Consider the following 25,040-nt stretch of genomic DNA (forward strand, 5'->3'; position numbering starts at 1 on the left):
TGAAATGAATGGAGAAAATGAAAATGTGTTATATGTGAACATAGCTGACAATAGTAAGAGAAAGATAATAGCTACAAATGCATCAAACTTTAAACAAAATGAATATCTGTCCCTTGGTATACGATTTGACAAGTGTGTCAGAGGTGCGTCACAATATTGAAACGAATGGAGAAAATGAAAATGTTGTGCCTATTTTATATTCTCTACAGTATAAACTGGTTCTAATCTTAAAATTGAAGTATTCAAAATTTGAATAAGCTTTGAAACTTGAGTGCGTCACTCGTGACGCACCATAGCAGAAGGTTGGTGTATGAACATTCTGAGCAATCTCTAACATTCCAAGAATAGATATCGAGTAACGCTAGACGTATTAATACGACTTAGATTTTCTGTGTTAATACGTTTGGCGATTTTCTGCAAGATAATGGAATAACATCTGGAAAATCAATTTAGAAGTAGAGAAGTAGAACATTTAACGTATAGGTGAAACGTACGATCGATCAAAGAACGTCCAAGAAACGATTCTTCAGTAGACCGTTAGCACGTTTTCCCTCGATTCGATTCGTTGTATAATGGGCAATGATCACCGGGACGGCTGTTCGATCCTCGCTAATGCGAAAGCTCGTCGTTCGCGTCGCATTAGGCCGTGCGGCACTCTGTACACCGGCGAAATTGATTACCAATACCAGCTAGCTAGCTGACTCTCGCGTTCCCGTGTCCCGTGCAGTAATGATGTTTTGATGCGAGGACCCCGGTGCACCGCGCGTATCGACTGCAGTTAACTAATGGAAGCTCTCCGATAATTGCGAACGCCGTCGGAGAGTAAATGTTGCCAGCGCGACAGTAATCATCGTTACCGCTGTTCCGCTGCGGCGCAAAACGAATACGCGACGCGTTTAGAGAATCTCGATTGCAACTTTCGTTTCGTTGTCATACTTTCTATGATCTAAGGTATTGTTACTGTAAATTTATTATTCTTATATTTTCATATTTTTTAATTATTAAATTTTCATATTTGTGAATTTTTATATTTGCATATTTGTGAATTTTTATATTTGCATATTTTTGAATTTTTATATTTGCATTTTTCTAAATGACGAATTTGCAAACTTACAAGTTTCTTCATTGTAAAATTTGCATGTTTCTAAATTATTAAATTTGTATGTTTCTAAATTATGAAATTGAAAATTAAAAATTTTCATGATTGTAAAATTCAGAAATTTCTAGTGAAGTGACCAAATTTTTACATTTTTAAATTTTCTGATTCACAAACTTTTTTCAATTTTTCTCATTTATTTAAAAATTTTGTTAGATAAGTTACTAGGTTTGAAATTCGAACATCATTTTCGAATTCGAGTATTCATTTAAGAAGTTCTACTTGAACATCCAAAAATGTATTTCTATTGTGCCTGCATTGACTTCACTAATCTATGTTATATCTATATGTATCTACTTATTTATTGGATCGATATTGTCTACATATGTTTTATTTTTTTTTTTAAATAATGTCTACATTGTATCTACAATTGAAAATGAGAGAAAAGTTTTCGATCTCGAGTTTCAATCGCAGCCTTAGTATCCGTTGAAAGCTATATCACAAACGAGATAATGAAAAGAGACTAATGAAAAATTCAAATTCGACTGTCGCCCGATGACAAGGCAAGAGTTGCTTTCAAAACCCTCGCGTGACAGGGTTTTGTTTCACTCTGAAACCGAGATGCCCCTTTCATAATCAAAACTGCATTAAAATCGTGAAAGTGTTGACGAGGGCGACGAAAAGTGTTTTGTCATCGGGAGGGTGCAATATGTCCGTGGACGAAGGGAAGAGGCAAGGCGTCGGATCGTAAACCGATAATTTTACTGGGTCGTTACGATAGCGATAATAAACCCGTAAAAAAGTGCATCTCCGGCTCGCACGTTTAATTGCAACCCCCGCCTTTTTTCTCACCTCGATCGCGATAATAACCGTAAAAACTTATTTCCCGTTACCGCTCGATACCTGCTGCGTCTCGACGTGCGTATTCCAGAATTTACAAGCGATGGCGTACGTCTTTCCGGTGGAACAGGAAGAGTAGGTAGTTTAATCGCTGCCCGCGGTTTTTAATGCCATCGTAAAATCAACCTTATCGGGGAAACTCTGATGTGCATAGTTCATTTTCAATCGAATAAGTTTATGAGCTTAATTCTTGTCATTTTATAGATTCTTATTATTTGCTGTAGATACTTCTTTCGTTTTTATTTTGTAGATACTCTTATTTTTTACAATTTCAAGTTCTATGTAATTAATTATACTGAGTGAGATAAAAGAGACTCGGAGTCGTACTGTACTTGATGTTTGAATTGCGCGCTCGAGAAAGGTCACGTAATGTCCAGGTCGTTTATCCTAGCCACCCTGTGTAGAAAGAAGCACTTCTCAACTAACAATAAGTCTATAGTGTTGTACGTAGACACTGTGAGATCAATAGTGAAAATTATTAGTAGAAAAATAACCCAAAAAGTCCAATAACTATCATAATTCTAAAAAACTCTACAATAATGCACATGACATAAACAGAGTGAGACAATAATGGAATTTATAAGTACAAAAATAACCTAAAAAGTGCAATCGCAATTGTCAAAAATGGTTGAAATAGCGTGTGAATAACGTGACCATAATTTAAACCGCGAAAGATTCCGAGTACAGCGATAATCGATAGACGATAGTTGTATAAAGCAACGCACAAAGGGAACAGCGCGATACGTGTACATAGAAACGTAGAGAAGGATCGCAACACGGTTTCCTTTCAAAGTCAAGGCCTCGGCTATCGTTGGATGAAAGAATATCCCCGCTTGTATAAACCGAGGGCCCCTTTCCAGCCCCGAAACGCTTCTAAACGCCTCTGGTTCCCCTTTGGCGGCGTAGGCAGCGTGTCACAGCCAGCTGACTACCGCCGTGCACCCCCGCTTCAACCCTGCTGGCAACCACCCCCGTGGCTGAAATATCGCCCGAACAATGGCGCGCAACCCCTGCCCAAAGGAGAACAGAGATGGAAATGGAGAAAGATGAGAGGCACGAACCAGTGGCAACTGCCCAACCTTTTCTCTCTCTTTCTGTCTCTTTGCGACGGGGTGGGAACCGGCAAAAATATCTTCGCCACCGGAAAACTTAAGCCCGCCGCGCTCAGAACGGACAGGATGAAATTTTACAGTCGAGGTAGCGGCTGGCAAACGGTTATACCACTCTTCGCCACTCTATGAATACTTCTGACGCTTTGGCGAATCGAATGTTTCGCGGTTTAATCATTATTTTACGCTTCTGAAGGATTATTCGATGGTAGATCTTCTAAGGTGCTAGATTGAGGGGAAGTTAATAGGATATGTAGATCGAGTGAATTTTTTTGGACCATAATTTCAAAGAAGGAATTTTGAAATTTTTGAAATTTTCAGGTTTTTCGGTTCTGAAAAATTTTTAGATTTCTAAAGTCGACTTTTAATTCTCAGATTTCTAAATTTTGGAAAATTTGTAAAATTTTGAGATTACTCAATTTATTGACATTTCTAAATATTGCTTGAATCTCAAGATTTGCAAAATTTGTAAGATTTCCCCAAATTCCAATTTCACTAAATTTTCTCCGCTCCAAAACCGAAGTTCGATCGGAAAATCTCCTCCTACCCTTCTCACGAGTTCCAGAGCTAGCGATCTCTCCAGTAGCACGAGAATTGAAGTTGGCCGCCGGTTGAGCGAGCAAGCGTTGACTTTAATAATTATTATTCATAAGACAGCACTGGTAACCGTCCAGGCGTGAGACTAAAGCAAGAAAGATGCCCGGCGAAACAAGAGAGGGTTGTAGAGTCCCGGCGTCGCGTTCCACCCTGTGGCTGCGCCCTCTTCGTCCATCGGAACCACGGTTTTCCACGACGAGAAGGGGGTGTTCTCTCGAGTCAGTCGAGCAGAAACCCAATCACTTCCGGCGTCTGCGCCCATTAGGGCGCCGCGACGCTGACGTCGGCTGACGTACGCCCTTTCGCCTGTCTTCCTCCAACCACCCCCGTTTCGCCAAGAAGCTCGTTCTCTTCCTGCACCACCCCCGTCCTTGGACTTCTCCCAGCCACCAAATAGACCGCAGATCTATTGTTTGGAAAGCGCTCGCACGGAAGCCTTCTTCGCTGTGGCTAATGACGTATCGAGAATACCGCCGAGCTTCTTGCCCCGTCACTCTTTCTCTTTCTGACAACCCCTTTTTACCCCCCGCTCGTTGTTAGCGGATAATAGGTCGTGCGAGGGGATGTTCAGCCCTCGGGCTACTTCCTGAAAAATGTATTCTGGTCGATTGGTCCAAAGGGGGCTTTAATTGAAGGCACGAATAATGTTTATAATGTTACCAATTCGGTGTTGTCAAACTTTTGACGCGGATTTTTAGTCGAGTGCCTTCTTCTGGGGCTTATTTTGATGCTTTACAAATTCTGGGGATGGGAAGGCAGTATTAGAACGTGGGTATTATAATTTTACAGCAGAAATGAATTTCGTAGGCAATAATCTACATTAGTGTTGTAATTGGCTTATTCAGTAGAATAGGTCCTTGAGTGGTTAGACTCAATACTTGTATTCTACATTATTTTACAAATTTTTACCAACATAACTTCTTCCAGTAATAATGATATACTAAAAGCAAATTTTAAATGCACTTGATCTAATCTTGAATAAATATATAAATATTTAAATAAAACAGTCGTCTGACTTTCATGTAGTTTATGTATCTAAAATTGCACCACGGGGTTGAAAAACTATTGGTTTCATTATCAGAAATAAAAATAATTTTTTCTATGAAGAAAATGTGTCCTGAAAGGAAAATGAAGGGAGTAAGTAATTTACGATCGATGATAGGGGTAAAGTTCGATTTCGCTGAGTAGTTGCGCGCAACCTGTGGCCCTCTTTCGCGCATGCATTTCACTCGACCACTTCGTCAAATTAACATACACGATTCGGCCGGAAATTACGTCCGACAATTACCGACCTTACGCCGATGAAATATCGACGGTGCCGGGCTGCACGGCCAAATTGAGATGAACGATACATCGACGTACGTACCTAACGTACCTATATACGTTGCGTTCTGACCGAGCTTTCGACCTTATCACACCGATCGCCTAATGCCCGTTGCCCATGATCCACTGATCTACATAATGAGTCATGAATACGTCTGGCTACCTGACTGCTATCGTTATCTCTGATTACCCGAATAGATTTCTTGCTAGGAGCCCCGGCAAATGAACGATCGTACGCTCAGATTGCCTTACGACCTTACAACTCTTTGCTGCGATCATTTTTCTTCAAGTTAATCTCGGAAGAAAGAGATCGAATTGGCTTGACCGATTGTTCTCTTTCATAGGCTAAATAGACTTTGTACAATGGACAGCTTTTTCGAGGGGGTCTTTGCTGAATTACTTGGGTATGGTTAATTACTCTTCATTTTTTATATGGATGGTAGTGTTCGAGGTGTCGATTTTGGGATATCTTGTGGTTTGGAATATTTATACTCTCTTGTATGTCATAAATATCACGTTGTACGAATTTTACGTTTCTGAACTTCTACATCCCTGGAATTTCTACCGCAAGATTCGGAGTTTCAAGTTTATGTGCTTCCGAAATTTGTTCAACCCCTAATTTACGAAGTTTCTACGTCTACTGAAGTTTCTGCCCTGGAATTTGTTATATCCCGAAATTTCTGCATTTTCGAATTTTTGTACATTAGGAATTTATATAACCTTCAAATTTCTGCACCCCCAAATTTCTACTTCTTGAGATTTCTACGTCCTGAAATTTCTACGCCCTGAAATTACATGCTGAGATTTTCCACGCGCCGAGATTTCTACGCCATAAAATTTCTACACCCCGAGTTTCACGTTCTGAAATTTCTAGGTCGTAAAATTTCCGTCTTCTGAAGTTTCTATGCCCCGAGATTTTCGCCTTCTGAAATTTCTGTGCAGCGAGATTTCTATGCCATTTCTACACTAAACAATCCGTGAAATTTCTGTTTTTTGAAATTTGTGCGTTTCCGAAATATCTACCCCTCAAATTTGCATGGTCTGAAATTTCTGGGCTACCGGAAACCACCCCTGAAATTTCTACTTTTTGAAACTTGTGTGTTTCCAAAATTTCAACCCTCAGATTTCTACGCCCTAAGATTTTTGCATCTCTAAAATGTCTACACTCGTTCCAAACATATGTGTAACATATAGTATAAAATATCTACATATGCATTTGGATATAGTTATTAACTTATTCCTTAAAATGTCGACCTCAAATATTTTCATCCCCTTTATACGTTTTCGAAATGTAATAAATTTGATGTTTCATTAATTCAAGTCTGTAAAGAAGAACATGTTACTGTAATAGTGGAACATATTTCTAAGTTTGTGAATTTTGTATGTTACAGGTTCATCAACGCGAGGCGTAGAATCGTCCAGCCGATGATCGACCAGAGCAATCGAGCCGGTAAGACGAGCCCAATTCTGTCAACAGACCCTTACACACACACGTACAACACAGAAGACGCGTATAATTTCATGTCACCTGTACCGGGCATGCATCACGGATACGTTTATCCGGCTTATCACGAGGGTTACACGCCCGGTCCTTATCGGTTGACGTAGATCGATGCGTCCGAACGAAGGAATTCAACGTTTCCCATAAGTGCTCCTCCAATGTTACATCTCTTATTAAGCTAAGATCTTAAACTACTGTCAATACGTTTACAACAAAACGTAGATACTTTCCTTATTCTTTTATGTTTTAGGTAGTAAAATTTATGTTAATCATTGGTATAATTTTGTTATTTTAGAGTAATTTAGAGACAGTGTATTTTAAAAAATATTTGATACTATTTCAAGTTTTATTCTGCTATTATTAGATTTTATTTTTATTGTTAGGATTTTTCATTTCCTTCAATTTTATTCTTATTATTACAATTTTATTTTACATAGTAGAATTTTATTTTTATTACTAGAATTTTAGTCTATTCTTATTAGTAGAATTTTACCTTATTTGTAAAATTTTTATTAGAATTTTATTTTATTCTTACTATCAGAATTTTATTCTTACTATTACAATTTTATTCTTATTAATAGAATTTTATTACATTCTATTCAGCTCAAATTTTTAGGTTAGTTTGGATAGTAACCTCATTTAGATTCATACGCAATTATTCGTTGATAAATACTCACCAGCGTTAACTATAGTCTACGTAAGCTAACATTTGTTCGAACATCTGCAAAGTGGCAATCAAATGTTGCCTGTGCAATTTATGTAACGCGTGCTAGGAACCGTTCACGTTTCCCAGTACCATATTCCCTTTTTCAATAAATAAACGTATCATGTTGTACTAAACAGTAGCTTATTTTGTTTAGCCTTTACAAATCTCTATAAACAAATTTATTTTTATTTCAAACACTAATAAAATAATTTTCATCGCCGATTCTAAACATACCTTAGCCAAGTTTATAGCCAAGTTTACAAGTTTATTTCTACGAACAAGTACATTTTTATCAAAAAATAAACTACTTCACATCAACCACTCAAACTAACCTCATCACATAACCTGACATCATCACGTAAAATACAAAAAGTGTATAAATTAGAAAGTTGCAAATACGCAGTCAGAGGTGCAATCAAAAGCTTCTCCCTCGGCCACAAAAAAAGATGAAGCTAACAGAGGGGAAGAAAAACATCCACCCCCCAGTTTCCGAGGCTGGTGTAATCTGTAAAGACGTCGCGTTTACGAGGAGGGAATCACTTCGTTTGCAGTAAAAGGCGACAAGAACGGTTACCTAGCCGGTTTAGGGGTTGGGGGTAGCGGTGCTCTTCGGCTTCTCCGTTGTTAGGGTTCAAGGGTTCGCTAGTGATTCGGATGATGGCGGCAGGGCTGTTTCGTGAAGGCCCCGGGTGGGCAAAGGTGGATAACGTTCCGGATAACGTTCGGATAACGGCAGGATAATTGGTAGCGGTGATCAGACCGAGTTTTACGAGCCGGCAACATGCCTCTCACCCCTCCCTCTTCATCCCCTTACGTTGTCTTTTTCGACCTTTCCCGTTCCTTTGTTTCGACGGAAGAACAAGCTGTCGCGAGAGGGTTCTTGGTTAAACGCTCGAAACGAGCCCCCGTACAAAACTTGATACGCTTCGAGTTTTTACGACTGACTCATAAATGCTCGCGGGGTTACGGGTTGTTTGCTGTCGATAAAGTCGGCTTCCAGATGTTCTGGGGAAATCGGATTTCTTGCGGTGTTGCTTTCTGGCGATTTTTTCTTAGGTCGATTAATTATTGAAGATAGTAACATGATTTTATTTTTAAAAATGTTAATAAAAGTTGTTGAGGAAACAGCGAATGAGAGAGTGACAATAAAAAAATAACAATGAAAGTTGTCGATGAAACAGTAACAATAAGATAGTGATAATAAAAAGAAAATAACAATAAAAACTGTTTATAAAAAAATAAAAGATGACAATAAAAATTGTTCACGAAGAAATGACAATAAAAATTGTCGATGAAAAAAATTCTGCAAAAATTTTTACTAAAAAAGACAGCAACTGCCATTGTCATTTAATAAAGAAACAATAAAGATTTTCAATGAAAAAATGACCACGAAAATTTTTACTAAAAAAAACCACAATCACCATTGTCCGTTAATAAAGTAACCATCAAAATTGTCAATGAAAAATTAATGGTGCAAATTGTCAATAAAAAATGACAATAAAAAGAAGTGTGAGTGAAGACTGTCAAAAATATTATCATAATATATTAAATATGTACAAACAATTACTGTATGTAGAATACAGAGTGGACAAAAATTGAAGAACCTTGATATAAAAAATAAAGGAAACACGATATAAAAAGTTAAGATAACTCGATATGAAAAATGGTACAAACCGATAGCAATAACAACGGTAGATGTAAAAGCCACAAGGGGTAGTTTCTGTTAGAAGCGGAGAAGCATTACTAACAAACCAAAATGTCGTTGTCTGCATCGAGAGCAAAGTGGAAACCCGTGTACGTTAGATTGTCATCCCGAGTCAATCCTGATCACGACGAATTTACCCTCGAACAACCCCTTTTCGTTCGCACCTTCGAGTCCCTCGCACACTTTCCTCGTTCCTTCTGGACCTTTACAATCTAGATTGAAATCGATGACGTTACACCAAGAATTTTCGTCGAGAAAAGAAAAACCTGGACAGAGTGTTTTCGTGGAAATGACCAGACAGAAGAAAAATTCGCGAGATCACAGGAAATTTGCCGAGCTGCCCTTCGTTCCCGTCCATTTTTCCAATTCCTGCGAGACCCAGTCCCACCCGCCCTTGCTCCCTGTTCGGACGATCAGCAGTCCATTAAAGCTTAATAGCCGAAGCATTAGGCCCCTGGGCAGATTTTGCTCCGCCGGAAGCGAGATAAATGTGTCTTTCAAATGTTGCTGGTCCCCCGTGGATCGACGGAAACACCCCTCTCTTTCGCGGCCTTTGCTAGCCAGGTGAGACGTTCTATTCCCTGGGAGATCGATAATTGTCTTCCATAGTGCTTGCAATTTGTAGATGCTCATTTGGAAATGCACCGACATTATACATTGTTTGATATTTGGTACGAAGTTTCAGTAGATTTGGGAATTTGTGGTCTTGTGGATTATGGACTTTGGAATTTATAGACTTGTGGATTTGCAAATTTTTAAATTCCAGTTGTCCAAATTTTTACATGTATTTAATACATGTAATTATATTTGTCAATTTGTGACGTGGGGCATTTAGGGACATGGGGCATTCAGGAGTCCTGGGAAACTCCACTGGATTTTGGACAATTAGTGTGTGGTGTTTTGGGGGTATGGGGCACTCCACTAGCTCTTGGACAACTAGTGGTGTGTGGCATTTTGGGGGGTATGGGGCACTCCACTAGGTCTTGGATACCTAGTAGTGTGTGACATTTTTGGGGTATGGGGTGTGTTCAGGGGTCAAGGTATTCCAGGGTCTGGGACATTCAGTGTAGTGTGTGGGGCATTCAGGGGTTTGGGGCATCTATTGGGTCTGGGACGGAAGCTTCCATCGGGATGTCACCATGGTGACCTATCAGAGCGGGGGTCATAGCGTGTGTCATCGGTGGTCAGCAACGAACTGATTCTCAAAAATGGGATCATCAGAGGTTCCCAAATTGGGACACTTAGGGGCGCGGGTGTGAAACCAACTTGCTATCCCCTAACATAAAAATGTGAGCATGCTTCCGCTTTCAACGTATATGTAAAGACCATATACGTGAATCGGAAACATGCCGTCGTCTCTTTCTCGCGGTCGCTTATTATAGGCACGAGGGCCCATTATAATTGTGAGAAAAAGGATTCGCGACTGGCCACCTAGTGGTCGCGGTGCCTAGTTCGCAATCCGCGGCCCCCGCGATACGCACGAAAAAACGACCAGTGGGGGGAAGACCCCTCGCGACACCGTGAAACTCGCGCGCCGAGATATGTAACATGATCCGCGGTTCCAGTATATCCGTGAGACTATACCGATGCAAATACAAAACTTTTTTATTTTTCACTTTTTCGTTATCAAACTTTTACCAATTAATTCTTGACATTTTTCCGATTAAAATGAGACCAAACACGGTATAATTTCGACTGTGTTTACTGGTTTAATTGACGGTAGGATTTGAACAGGGAATAACGAAAGGAGAAGAAAGACGCTGCGATTGAATCGGTCAAGGATAAAGAGTCTGTTGTATTATTACAAAATTAAATTATTACAAAAAAAAAAATTATTTAAACTATTACAAAAGAAAAAAAAATGATAAACATAACGTGGAAAAAAACAAGTCCAGCGGGCTCGAACCTGCGACGTCTTATGTTCTGGAACATAACTGTCTACACCCCAAATTTTATTCTCGTCCTGGTTCTAACTTTACGACCCCGCTATATCAGACCCTAGACCATATACGGACACACATGTCGAAATACCTGCCCGCTGAAAATTAGAGCAAGAACAAGTTACACCCTCGATCGTCTCTATTCACCGTAATCAGTGCACTGGCCAGCCGCACGTTCGAGAATCGTTATCGGGCAGATGCGAGGCATGAAATCACTGATTGCACTGGTTCTGTCGTTATCGTGGAGCAAGAACAGGCCTCGTCGTCGAGGGCACGCGGCCGACGGAGGGCAAAGGAGGTGGCTCGGAATAATAACAATGGGCCGCGGGCCACGCGGAGTCAATGCGGAGCAGCTGCGATCCGTGTAATGAAAGTATGATTGATGATCGAGCCGACGCGCGTCATTAGCTCAACACGAAGAAGCGCGAATCTCTCTCTCCTTCTCTCTATTTGTCTCTCTCTCGCTTTGTATTTGTCTCTTTCTCCCTCTCGCGTCGTTGCAACCACATCGACTCGGAACGTGTTCTGAATTAGCAGACCCGTCACCTAATATAATTCGAACGAGCTCCCCTTCTTCCTTCGTCTTTGCTAGATGGTAATATTTCCGGGCAAAATAACGTGAGAAATGATGTAACTCGTGCGTTCACGATTCGAGCGCACGGATTGTTGATGAGATTTTAGGGTGCACTTAAGACTCATTACTTTCGAGATTTTGGAGGAAATTAGGAAGCTTGTCACCTTTTGTGAAATATTATTTTTAGGGTAGTTTGGTAGACTGATTATATTCGTTGTCAAAAAATATTTGTAGTCTCACAAGAAAAATAACAAGCTTATTTCTCTCAATTTTTGGATCAATATATTAAATAACTATCCTGGTCATGTATTGAAAAATGGCGATCTTGATCAACAATAAAAAATAATAAGAACAGTCACGTCTCACAAAAAGAATATCAAATAAACTTATTTCTCTCACTTCGTAAGTTAATAAATCAAATAACCCGCCTGTCCTTCATTCCAAAATGGCGGACTCAATCACTTGATAAGATGTCGCACCTCACGAAAAGAATATTAAATATTTTTACTTCTTTTCATTTTTTAGCTTAGTAAACCAAATAACAAGCTTGTTCTTTATAGCAAAATGGCGGTTATCTCACAAAAGGAATATTAAACATGCTTCTCTTAATTTTTTAGTTTAGTAAAATAACCAGTCTTTCATTGCAAAATGGCGGTCTCCATAATAAAGACGTTTCACAAAAAGAATTAAACTTCATTTAGGTAACTTTAGCTAACTTCTAACTTTTTACCGAATGAAATTTAGTGAATGAACTTAATGAATGAAATAGCGAAGCTGTCCTTTGTCGGACCGATTTGTACGTCCGAAATTAGTGTAAAATTAGGTGCGCTCACGCACGACCGCGATGGCAGTAAAAGCATCGCTAGCGGGTTTTAGCGCCACCGCTCTAATACCGGCCATAAAACCGCGATCCCTTTTAAATCCTTGCCCCGTTCGATCGTGCGTGCGCCACACAGACGGTCGGCCACTCTAACTATAAAGCATAAAGCCGCGACTCATCGTTTTACGACGTACATGCCGCTTCCGTGTCTCCGCGATTCGGATTCTATTAGCTTTTCGCTCGGTCGGGAGTGGCGTTGGTACACCCTTATTTGCTTCATTTATTTTCACTCTGCTTAATAAAAATATTTTTAATAAAACAACCGCTTACAAGAATGACATAAAGTTAGTCGCGAAATAAATATTGCAAAATTATGGTCTATTCGTTATTATTATCAATTATGTTTGCATTAAAATCTTCGTTGCTTTTCCTTTTAATGAATATACTTTCAATGTCATGTTTTATGTCGGAAGTCAGAGTTTAAGGAAAAAGTTCATGAATATAAATAAATATCTTTATCACAATTTCAGAATTTTACGTAATGTTACGTACGTTTTTAATTAATAAAAATATGCTGAGTGTCGTACACATGTCGGATAGTTCTTACATCACATGACGCCTGGAATATGACATACCACTGTGAATGAATAGCAAATTATACCTTACAATATTATTTATATTATACTAAAATTACTGACTCGGTAGTCTCTCCTTGATTCCAAAGAATATTGCCAACCATAAAAAGTTTAAAATATATATTCCTGCAGATCTATTTTTTCTTTCTTAATTAATCCTGAGTTCTTCACAGTTCCGTTCACACGGAAGATTGTTTTCCAATCAACGAATGGCATAACCTTAATTCTGTTAACGGTTTAGTAATCGAATTCAATTTACACGCTGACCGGTCGATTTGAAAGTGTAATGTAATATATTAAAGGGCGGGCGTTTTTGAATCTGTTTCGGCGACGCAACATGAAATCCCCTGATGGGAATAGTCGGAGCAACGTTCCAAAAAACAGCGTTGTTGCGATCGTAAAGCGGAAATTTTACATTGTGCCGCGTACAAATTGGATGGATTCTGAGAAGCTTGCAGACAGTAAGCGTCGCGGTGAAATTGACGGAGCACCACGGCATTAAATGGCGCGATACTAAACAGCAGTTCCAGAAGGAACATCCCTTCGAATGTTCCGTGGAAATCGCGTAACTCCGCCACTTACCTTGTAAACGTATCCATGTGTGCTTGTTTGTGCGCATGCGCGATTATATGGAAAATTATGAAGACTGTCAATATCGCAAAATTTATTGTTCTTCATCTTTTTACTTTTCTAATTTATGTGAATCTTATTTGAAGTTACGTTATGCTTTAAAGTAGGTATGCAATGTTGTATTAAAATTATGTGATTTATTGTTTTATATAGCTATAACATTTATTATATGATTATATTTTGCTTGAGATATTTTAAAGTATTGATCTCAAAAATTGAAAATTTGAAAAAATTAAAAAGTTGAATAGTTGAAAAATTGAAGAATTAAAAAATTGAAAAATATATAAGTTGAATAAGTGAAAAATGGAAAACTTGAAAAATTGAATATGTGAAAAATTGAAAACTTGAAAAATTGAATATGTGAAAAATTGAAAACTTGGAAAATTGTATTAGTAAAAAATTGAAAACTTGAAAAGTTATATAAGTGAAAAATTGGAAACTTGAGAAATTGAAAACTTGAAAAATTGTATAAGTGAAAAATTGAAAACTTGAAAAACTAAAAAATTGAGAGATTGAAAAATTGAAAATTGAAGAGTGGAAAACTTGAAAAATTGAAGAATTGAAAAGTTGAAAGCTTGAAAACTTGGAAACTTGGAAACTTGAAAAATTGAAAAATTGAAAAATTGAAAAATTGAAAAATTGAGAAATCGAGAAATGACAGAATCGAAAAATCGAAGAATCTTTGAGATATCAAGTAGTTAAAAAATGAAAAAATCGAACAAGGAAAAGAACCATCTCGAAAGCCGACCGAAAAGCTCCGTTTCTTATCCGAAAGTTTCGCGTGTTCAGTTAGGTTCCGACGGCAGCACACGGACTGTAAACAGTTACCAGTAACGTTGTTGGAATCGTCGTCCCTTCACGTGTTCACGGAACGACGCAGTAAAAACGTAACAGCGGCCCCGAAGTACCGTAAAGCTGTGACCGTACGGTGCATTTCGTAACGATGCCGCGATAAAAGGCGTCCTACGAGCTGTTCGTGTTCTTTGCTCGACGGTGAACGTTCGCCGCTCGAGAACAAGTTGTTTTCGATAGCGCGAATTCTATCGAACATTCCTGGAAACAGGACATTCCGCGACTCCCGGGAGAAAATGGCGGCGATTAATTGTGTTCTTTGCGACGCGAGCACCGGTTCCGACGGAATGTTTCTCTCTTCTTTTTACAAACGACTTTTCACCGTCTTTGGCCTGACTTCTTATCGATTCTCTCTGCTCCACGTTTTTTGGTATCGGAACTGTTTTTTGGTTGTTTGTTCTTTTTATTACAAACGCCTTTTTTCAGATAGGTGAATAGAGGAAAATAATCGTTAAAGAGATAGTTGGTTTTGTTCACGTTTTGATTATTTTATTCATTACATGCTAGGATTATTTTTTATTATTCATTCATATTTTTGGACATTCATCTTTTAGTTTTAATAAAGATACAGCTCCATAACAGCTTCATAACAACTCCAGAATTGCAAAATTTACAAATTCTAAACTTCCAAGATTGCAAAATTACAAAAACCCAATTGACCAAAATACCAAAATTGAAAAATCCGAAAGTTCTAAAATTCCAGAGCGTTAATTTTACCTCTCCGAATAAAGTTGATCCCCAAAAGATCCCAGTAAAAAAATGGCGAACAGCCTCGATCGTTGAACGCGATTTACCGCGAATCCCAACAAACACCGCAGCCAAGATTTTACGAGACGGTAGTTCGATTTACGCGTACGCAGAAACGGTAGCCGTCGAAAAAGGGCAAAGGAAGCGAGTAGAAGCCGCTTGGTGTCCATCGAAGATATCTTAATTGCCGGTTTTGCTTATTATTCCCAGCATTCGTCGGTAGCCGGGGGTCAACGCGAGCTATGGGAGTTCAGAGCCATAGATCACGGGGAAAAGGTCGGCCTGGTGTCGGCTCTCTCTGTTTCTCTTCCGCCACTCGTGTCTGGGTCGTTTCTTTCTCTTCTCCCTCTCGGCGTTCACTTTCGCGGAAGCTCGATTGTCATTTACGATCGCCTGTTCGTTTTCCAACGCTGTCAAAGATCGACGCGAACATCCGTGCACGTTGACTGGTAATCGTCCTCTTATATCGCAGACTCCCATGCATCCGGCGATTAGCGTTTAATTGGACAACTTGTTTTTCATTCGATCGTTCGCGTGCACGGACCGTAATCGCGTTACGGCGATCCTAATCGGATGGGGTTTGGTCAGGATTGTTCGAGGGGATACGCTTCTTTGATGCCGCTTGGATTTTTACCCTTTCGACCCTGCTGGGCACCCTCGGACCACCCGTGTCACGTGGCTTCGTTGTTTTATAGTTTTCGGTTTGCCTCACGGGGTGATTTAACCCTTTCATTGTGGACTACAATGTTCAGACTCTATCTTCAATGTTCAATCTTGTTTTGTGAAATAGAACGTATTTTTGTAACACGTTATGTGTGAATGTGAATCTCCAGAATCAAGATGATGAAGAATGTCTTTTATTTAAAATTTATTATTAAAGTCTTAACAAAAGGGATTCAAGGTATACCCGTAGAAAATGTCAGGTCTGAAAGCTATTTTAGGTTATTTACTTTAATATAAAAGTAATATTCCAAGTATTGCAAAGTACACTTGCATGATATCAAAGGTAGCACATGATAATAATCTAATTGTGTTATTTAAGAGGACTAAAATTTTTTAATTGTAACATATAGAATTAAACATTATGACTGCACAAAACGCTATCACATGCACGAGTTCAAGAAAACTCAGTAACGAGTAGTCAACATTTAGTGATTTGAAAATCTATATAAAATTTATTGTTCTTCAGTGAATCTTGTAGTGAATCTTCAGTCGATTTCATCGTATAGTCCCAAAGTTGTGAATAAATTATTAAGCAAACTTCAGTTGACCGCAACTCAAACGTCAGCCTTGATCCAATCGGCCATCTTGGTCCAGGATCAAAGATCTTCCGGTGGTCATCGAATATTCCAAGTAAAAAGCAAAAGAGACCCTTTAGAAGTCAACTCGCGGACCATTCGTCACGCACTTGCTGAGAGGTCCACGTTGATAACGCTACCCTTTGCCCCTCTTTGCTATCGTTCCCATTACGCAGGAGCACGCAGAATGCTATCTGACCATGAAAGTCCACGGGAGCGTGGAAGTCCACAGCTACAGGGTGTTCCAGTTATACTGCTCTGTTTTATAAATATTCTAAATACAAATTATTTATGAAGAAAAAATGAATAAGGTGATTAAACTAGATTAGATGGTTAGGTAGATTTGATGAGTATAGTCAGATGACTAGGTTTAGAATTGACTATATTAGTTAGATGAGGTGGTTACAATCAGATGATTAGCTGATTAGATAGATGAGATTAAATTAGCTAATCAGATTTAATTGCAATTAAATGATTAACTGATTACAAGTTTGTATTAACAATCAGCTGATTAGATTATCTGAGCAGTCTTACAAGCTTTCACATATGCTCACATACCTCTCATATGACTGTATAAACAGCCTTAGTTAAAAGTAACTAGTGTTTGAACACAGACACCCTGTAGCACCATTGACCCTCATCCCCCGGTTCTACGGTCTCCAACCCCCATAGTCTCCGAACACATCCGATTCCCCTTTTCTCGTCCTTCTTCCCAACCGTCCTTTTCCATCCAAGCCGCGTATCGTCCCTTCCGCGCTGACCATCAATCAAGGTTGTCAATTTGTAATGGCGATTCTCTGTGTCCATCTCGGGAGAGAAGTCCAGACACCCCATCCCACTTCTCCCTGTCCCTTCTTCTTCCGTCTCGCCACCCCTGCGGTGCGGTTCGATCTCCACGCCACTCTATATCTGGCTAACTCGCCGGATCGTCGAGCCAGGGGGATGGACGCCGAAGGAGATCTTTTCTCTTTCTCTTTCTGGACACCAGTTCCCTGTAAACGTTCCTACTGCCGTCGCTGATGGGATATCGGTAGATGGAGAAAAAGAGAAAGACCCTCGCTGTTTCGTTCCAACTCTCTACTGTCCTACCCGTGGTCCACCGGTGCGCTAAATAAAATGGATGTCCTGGGGTCGGGAATCGGGAGAAATTGCGAACACCCCATGCCATACTGGAACGTCATCCAAGAAGTTTTAGGGTGGAGTTTATACGATACACTCGTTATATCGCCGCTAATGGTTCGAGGTGACAATTTTTTTAGTTCGATCGCTTTGTGCATCCAGAACACTGACTCTATAGCACTGACACCTCCATCTTTGTCTTCAAATTTAAATTCACCAAATTACTCAAATAAAAACTTACCACTTGTCACTGTCAAAAACCTTCCCTACCCAACATATTTTCAAATATCCAAACTTGTGAGACAAACAATTATCCTTCTATTATCAAATTCTGTTAACAAGTTTTTCTACCACATTCACCGACCCAATATTTCACGGATCTATAGCGAGGGACAGTCAGAGGCAAAGACAATTTCTGCCTCTTCCTTTTTGGCCATATAAGATTTTTTCCTCCGCGTTTCGTGTCACGTAGACGTGATATAGAGTTACTTAGAGTGGCGATCCCCAGCGCATTACGGCCCTAACGTTTGAAAGGTGCCGGATACCGCTCCTTATACGACATAGATCATACGTTAATTGAAATGGGGTGCATGCGCGCCAGTCGTCGAATACAAACGACCGACTTATAGAAATGTTATTATTTGCCGGGAGGGGTGAATCGCGACGAGCTTAACCAAGGAAATTGCGTTTCGTCCTGTTGGAATCCCGATCTGCTGTCCAGTGATAAAAGGTAAAATTGAACCGGCGAAAGTGCGTTTGAGGAGGATTTATTAGCCGTCGAAATTAGTCCCTTCTTTCAGTAAGAAGGTAACTTCGTAAATTTTGTTTATGAAGCTTTTTGATTCTCATGGTAAAAATTGACGTATGTGATTTTCATATGTTACTATGTAAATTATTGAGAACACATATAGTTCATCTGACAGTTTCATCTTTGGATGGGTGTATGAAAACAACATGTAGAACAAAAGTTCCATATAATACTGAATTCAAAGGTCAGGGCTGTAACAAGTAACAAAAACGTGTCATATAAGGTTATAATTTATTAGACACAAGGTCACATATGTCCTCGAGTATGACCTCGATATGTCACAAATCCCTCCGCAGTTCTGACCTAACCATATGATCTTGATAGCAAAACTATTTCGATGTATAAACTCAGCTTTAAGAGCTCCATAAGTCTTGTTCAGAAATTCCACATACGTAGCGTTGAAATAAAGAATGGTAGCAGTAATCGAATATCGAGGTGGACTAATTTCCTCCAGCGAAATTCGTTCACATGTAAACGAGCCAAGAGGTCCATTCCGTAACTGGTAGTGTCGTATAAACGGAGGCTGGGGTGGCTTCTCGAGCACGGAAATGAAGTCTTGGACGGTCACGATCGCTATGAAAAGATAAGGTCCGAGTTCTCGGGGGGTGCTTGGACACTGGCCTCTGCTTCCCGTTCGTTGACCACCCCTTCTCCGTTTCTCCATCGTATTCTCGTCTCTCCCAACTAGATTTTTCATGGCGTGGATCGCGTCCGGTGTATCAAACCGTAGCCAGAACGTAGCCGTGCACTGGCTACCACGTATCACCGAGGGTGGACCTATCTTATCGGCGTAGCCATAATGGCCTGTTCTATCTCATCTCGAGTCTCGTTGACCGTTTGCCCCTTAGACCACTTTCGCCATCGAGGATCCCACACCGTTCGTAATGGCGGCCAGGAAGAAACCTGGCTCGCTTCGGGCCGAGGGATGGTATCGTGGAAACGCATCGACGTCCTTGCCTGCGCTGTTAACTCGCTTTATCGCCGATCGGACTTCCAACGCGTATTCGACCACGACTTGCATTTTTACCTCACTGACGTTGCTAGACTGACTAGCGTGGCGGATTTAAATCGCCCCAACAATTAAATTCTCCTATTCATTATGTTACAGCACTGGTTACTATCTGCGACATTATCTAGATTTTTATCTACAGTTTTTATTTATTCCGTGTTGTTTACTGTCTGCATGTAACTGAAAGTTCTTTAACTATACGCTTTTTAATTAAAGCTAGAGTTGCACTATTTTTACTGACGCAAAGTTAGCATATTATTCAGAAATTCTTCAAATGTAGCTTTCCTAGAACCATCTTCTGTTTTTAGTACCATCTTACTAAATTAATAAATATAAGCTTCCTCAACTTCTTATCTTAACCTCTCATGTTACCGATCATTTTATGTAACTAGCAAATGCATGCATAAGTAAATAAGCACATCATGAAATGTTAAAAAGATATAAACTCGGGTGGCTATAATTCGCAGAGTTAAATACGGACACATGCTCTCCGAGATTGGATCTATTCCCATAAACCCCGAGGAAATTTGAAACGCAGCACGACCATCCTGATGATTTATCGAGCGGTCGTTGGAAGTCCGAAATAAAGTCGTACGATCGGTCACGGAGGTTCGATTAAGAAATTGAACGTTAAGTGATTACGTCCCGTAATATCGGTCCGCCACGACGGACGCACGTGAGTCGATCTTGCAAGAAGAAGAACGACCTCTCGCGAGAGCTCGAACATCGAACCGGAGAGAACGCTCCGAGTTACTTCGCGACATTTAAACGACCAGCCAGCCGTTGCACCGCTTATTTATGTCCGTCGTAAGGAGAGACACTTCCGACGTTTGTGGCCCTCATAACCTCCGTTTATTGACACTGTTAAGAATGCTTTCTGTAATCCATGGATGGCCACTTTGGACTGTTGCATCCGCTCGTCTCGTTATAATCCTGACTCCCTGTCCACCTTTAGCAGCACGTTATTATCTCAATGATCGCGACTCGTTCTATTACAACCGAACCGATGTTATATTGAACGGAATTGCGCTGCCGTTCATCGTTGGTCCCTTGATTAATTGAAGAGCCGGATGGGGTGTCGATTGGTGCCTGCCCGTTCGCTTTTCAAGTGTGTCTGTCTTTGCTTTTGTGTTATTCTAATAATGGTTAATGTGATTGAGTGTTAGAGGCTCTCTTCGAGATGAGTGTCAAGGGGATTATCTTTGATTTTCAGGAACATTTGTGTGTATTTAGATTCTCAAATTTTTACACTCTCAGATTTGTATATTTTTAAATTTAGAGTTTCGAATTTTGGCTTTACTAAATTTCTAAGATACCTATATCTTAAGCTATTGAAATTTTTTAATTTGTAGATCCGTGATTTGATTCGTAACTTCATACAGTTTAATATTTGCCTCTCATCCATTATAAGTCAGATGCTGTACCATATAAAACAAATATTAAAAGAACCGCTCGAATTCCATGCTAACGATCAACTTCTTTCACCTCCATACGCGAACCGTTCCACGCCATATGTCGTCGAAACAGCGCGCAGAAATTCTTCAAACGATTTCTAATCCCGGGATTTGAGGCGAATCCGTTCTCGGCGATCGTTCACGTCGCGCACATGTCAATCCCCCTGCAGCAAAACAACACGAAACGCGACAGGATCGAGGGACGGGCTCACCTCCGCTCTATCTCCTTAATTATCATAATTTATAGCCGATCGGTTAATTAAAATATCTAAATACCGTATAGGCTGCATAAGATCCGATAATATATAATCGAAAGCCAGAGACAGGCGTTCTCTTTCCCCCTCCGCTTCGTACCTTATAAATATTAAATGTTTTATGGACCAAGGACCTGGCAATACTCTCTACGCTCCTCTCTCCTTCGATCATTAATTATTTATCGCGTCAACTAAGGAGCCAGTCAGCCGCGAGCGCTCCTTGGGTTTTATCGAATCGCCGGTCAGATTTAGCGAATCTCCGATTCGTCTGTCCGATCGATAGAAATTTATGTGGACCGGTGACGTGGCGGGGGCGAACGATTCCGCTCGGAGGATACGAAAAGAAAACAACGAGGCTGAAGAACTGGGTTAAAATATGCCAACGCCGCCGTGTACGGGATGGGGGTAAATTAATTTCGGCTTGTCACCGGTAGGACATCCATAAATGCAGTAGCTTCTTTGCTCTACCCTATCGTACTCCCTCTCTCTACCGAGAGTATCTTGTACGACAAAAATCTGCACTGTAATGCTCGTTGCTTATGCATTCGTAAATAAGCTCGCCGTTGATCGCCGTTTCGAGCAGATCGATAACAGGACTCTCTTGCACCGTGTTCACGCAGTATCGACTTCACAGTCTGCTCGACTGCCGAGTTTACTAACCGTATTTTGACGAATATACACATTCCTTGACCAACCACTATTTATTGCTTCGAGGGTGATTTTGAAAATTCAACGAGGCGGCGATGATGGATATCGAGGGGGGCTTCGAAGGTCAATTGTGGAGCGTAACAAATTTCTTGAAGAATAGATATTCTTTAGAGGTTCAGTTCTTAAGTCTGAGTTCTGAAATTGTCACTGCTGAATTTTACAATTTTCGATATTATCGAATTTATTCTTCGACGTTGTTGAATTCATTCATTTTAGAATTTGTTGAATACATTCATTCTTGACGTTGTTGAATTTTTCCAACGTCGACCTTACTGCATTTCTTCATTTTCAAAACTGTTATATGCTTACGCTTTCGACATTATTAAATTTCCAATTTTTTGACATTATGTCCAAATCTAACTTTTCGAATTTAGACTGCGAGATCTAAGTTTTGCACCCCGATCAAACGGAGTTTCCAGGAGATTCCAGTGTCGAAACATTCCCACTTTCCACGACATCGTTTTTGGTCCCGTGTAACAGTCGGCAGGTCGATGGGTGTCCGCCGAGACCAGGAGCGTAGGAAAGAAGCGCGGGGGTGCAGGTTAGGAAAGGGAAGTTGCTTGCTGGAGACAGCGGAAGAAAAATAGCGGAAGTCATCGACCTCCAAGGGGCTATATATCAGAGGATCGCGAGGGGTAGTCGGGGGCTTTGTGTGTGGCTGTTTCCACTTCGCGTGGACGTTCGTGCACGTACTTGAACGGCCACGAACACGTGAAAAAGAGGGTGTTCGAAGTACGAGAAAGAAGTAGACGGAATCTAGGATAGTAGTCCTAACGTTTCATCATCCGTACGGACTGTGTTTGTGGTGGTTAGTTGTTGTTGGGTTCCGGGTTGTGGGTTTATCTTAAATGAGATTCCCCGGGGACTTAGCTCGGCTAGACACGGCTATATTCGCGGTAGGATATATTTCTGATTGATTAAATTCCTGCAATTACGTCGTGTCGTATATCACACTGGCGAGCATCCCTGGAGAGATCGTTTTAAGTCCTCAGAATGGTCGTCACTGGATCCCTGTGTCTTCAGGGTTGGATATTTGGACGTTCTGGAGAGAAGGATAGCTAAATGTATAGGGGAGTTCGATGAACTTCTTGTTCATTTAATCGTGAAATATAGAAATTGATAGTTGCTGCACTCTTTGCCAAAGTCATTTAATTACTTGTAGATTGCAATGGAGTCTGGTTGCACGTGTTGGGTGATCTATGGAGATCTAGGTAGGTATATGGGGATTCAAGTAGATAGTTGGAGATAGAAGTAGGTATCTGGGCATCTAAGTATATATCTGTAAAACTAGGTAGGTATGTGGGCACCTAAGTAGGTATCTACATATATGGATAGCTGTCTGAGGACCTAAGTAGGTATCTGCAGATGTAGATGGATATCTGAGGCTCTAAGTATGTATCTATAAAGCTAGATAGATATGTGGGCACCTAAGTAGGCATTTGCATATATGGATAGTTGTCTGGGGATCTAAGTAGGTATCTGCAGATGTAGGTGGATATCTGAGGCTCTATGTATGTATCTATAAAGCTAGATAGGTACATGGGCATCTAAGTAGGTATCTGCATATACGGATAGCTGTCTGAGGATCTAAGTAGATATCTGCAGATGTAGATGGATATCTGAGGCTCTAAGTATGTATCTGCAAATCTAGATAGGTATGTGGGCACCTAAGTAAGTACCTACAGATATGCATAGCTGTCTGAGGATCTAAGAGAACATTTGACCATTTAGGTGCATGTCTAATAACCCAGATAAAGTGATGATTTAAAAATGTTAATCCTAGATAAAATATCTATGAATGTTGATGTATATCATCTGTCCACGACTCCACATCGCAAGTCATCATTTACCATCTCACAAAGATCCATCACCGTTAGGTTCCTTGAATGGGGCTACAAATCGACCATCCACGATGATTCCTGTCAGCATAGAACGCGTGGACACTTTCAGCGATCAGGTTGACCGCAGCCGCACGTTACAAGGCCGACGTAAATTACCGCGTGCGGCCGCGTTTTGACAATACGATGTAAAGGCTAGCCGTAGCGAGCGGCGCGTGACGATGTCAGCCGGTTTCCGCAATTGTTTTCATTAGCCGTTTTAATCATACACCATTTACGGATTCAACTAAGCGCCGACAATGGTGGCCGCCGATTCGGCAGAAATTCATTGTACAATCGTCACAATGAACAGACGCGTTCTCCGTGACACCGATATTATTCTCCTGCGGCCTAGGGACGACATTATCTGCGATCGCCGTCGAACAACGAACAATGCTAGGAAACGTCGGACGACACGAGAAGAAGAGGGAGACAACGTTGAGAATAAAGAGGCAAAAAAAAATGAACCGAGGGAAACAACGTTAGAAATAACGTTGAGAGAGAGACGGGAATAGCAAGCCAGCAGGCGGATGAGTTATTAGATCCGGCGTATCCGGTATTGCGTCGCGGATGACCAATAGTTTCATCGAGGGATTGTTGAAGGTTCCGGAGCACATTTCCGGTTTCCGCTCGACGAATCACCCAGGCTTCCCCTCGCCTCTTCTTCTTCCTTGACTCGACGATCTCTCGGAATTTGCTTGTCCCTGGAACCGAGGGACATCAGGGGTTACTTTTGGCTCCCATCGGTATCCGCAAACCGTGACGATTTTACCCGAGTCCCTTCGACCCTTCGAATCGAGGGTAGTTTGCCTCTCGATGCTTATTATTGCTGTCCTACACAGATCAGTTACCGGTGAAGCCTCGTCTTAGACTTCTTAAACCATTGGTGCGATTTCCACATTTTTATCGTAACTCAATATGGACATTTTTATGCCAAGTGCGATTTGGACTCTCTAAATCGTAGTTCGATATGGACATTTTTATCCGAAGTGCGATTTTTCAAATAGTAGTTCGATATGGATCATCATAGTGGTCATATGTGATTGATGCACCTTCAGTCAAATTAATTATACATAGGAAAAACGAAAGGCAGATGTTGAGGCAATGTTAGCAGATGCAATAAAAAAATTAAGTACCCTTAATAATCTCTAATAACAGAGTATCTGACCACAAACGTCAATTTTCATTGTGACAATCAACGTGTTAACATCGAGCTGAATAATAGTGACCATAAAGTGTCTTATAAATGGGTATAAAAAGATTGAAGAATAAAGTAGAAATTTATGTGAGTTTGCACCTGATTCCGGTCACTAATTAAGTCGTCAATTGCAACCGGTCCATAGTTGGATACGGGTCGAACTTGCCGTCTCCTTTAAAT

The 25,040-nt window shown here is 40.4% G+C and overlaps 1 protein-coding gene across 3 annotated transcripts in view; it reads left to right on the plus strand.

Annotated features, from left to right (window-relative positions):
• The window catches only part of hth (Meis homeobox homothorax), a 565,080-nt gene that overhangs the window by 527,523 nt on the left and 12,517 nt on the right, over nt 1-25,040 (plus strand). For all 3 annotated transcript variants that reach the window (XM_012281928.2, XM_076536623.1, XM_012281931.2), the window contains one exon: nt 6,417-6,475. In XM_012281928.2, the coding sequence (XP_012137318.1) occupies nt 6,417-6,475 (59 nt within the window). The remainder of the gene's footprint in view (nt 1-6,416; nt 6,476-25,040) is intronic.

Source organism: Megachile rotundata, chromosome 10, assembly GCF_050947335.1.
Source record: "Megachile rotundata isolate GNS110a chromosome 10, iyMegRotu1, whole genome shotgun sequence".
Lineage (NCBI taxonomy): Eukaryota > Metazoa > Arthropoda > Insecta > Hymenoptera > Megachilidae > Megachile > Megachile rotundata.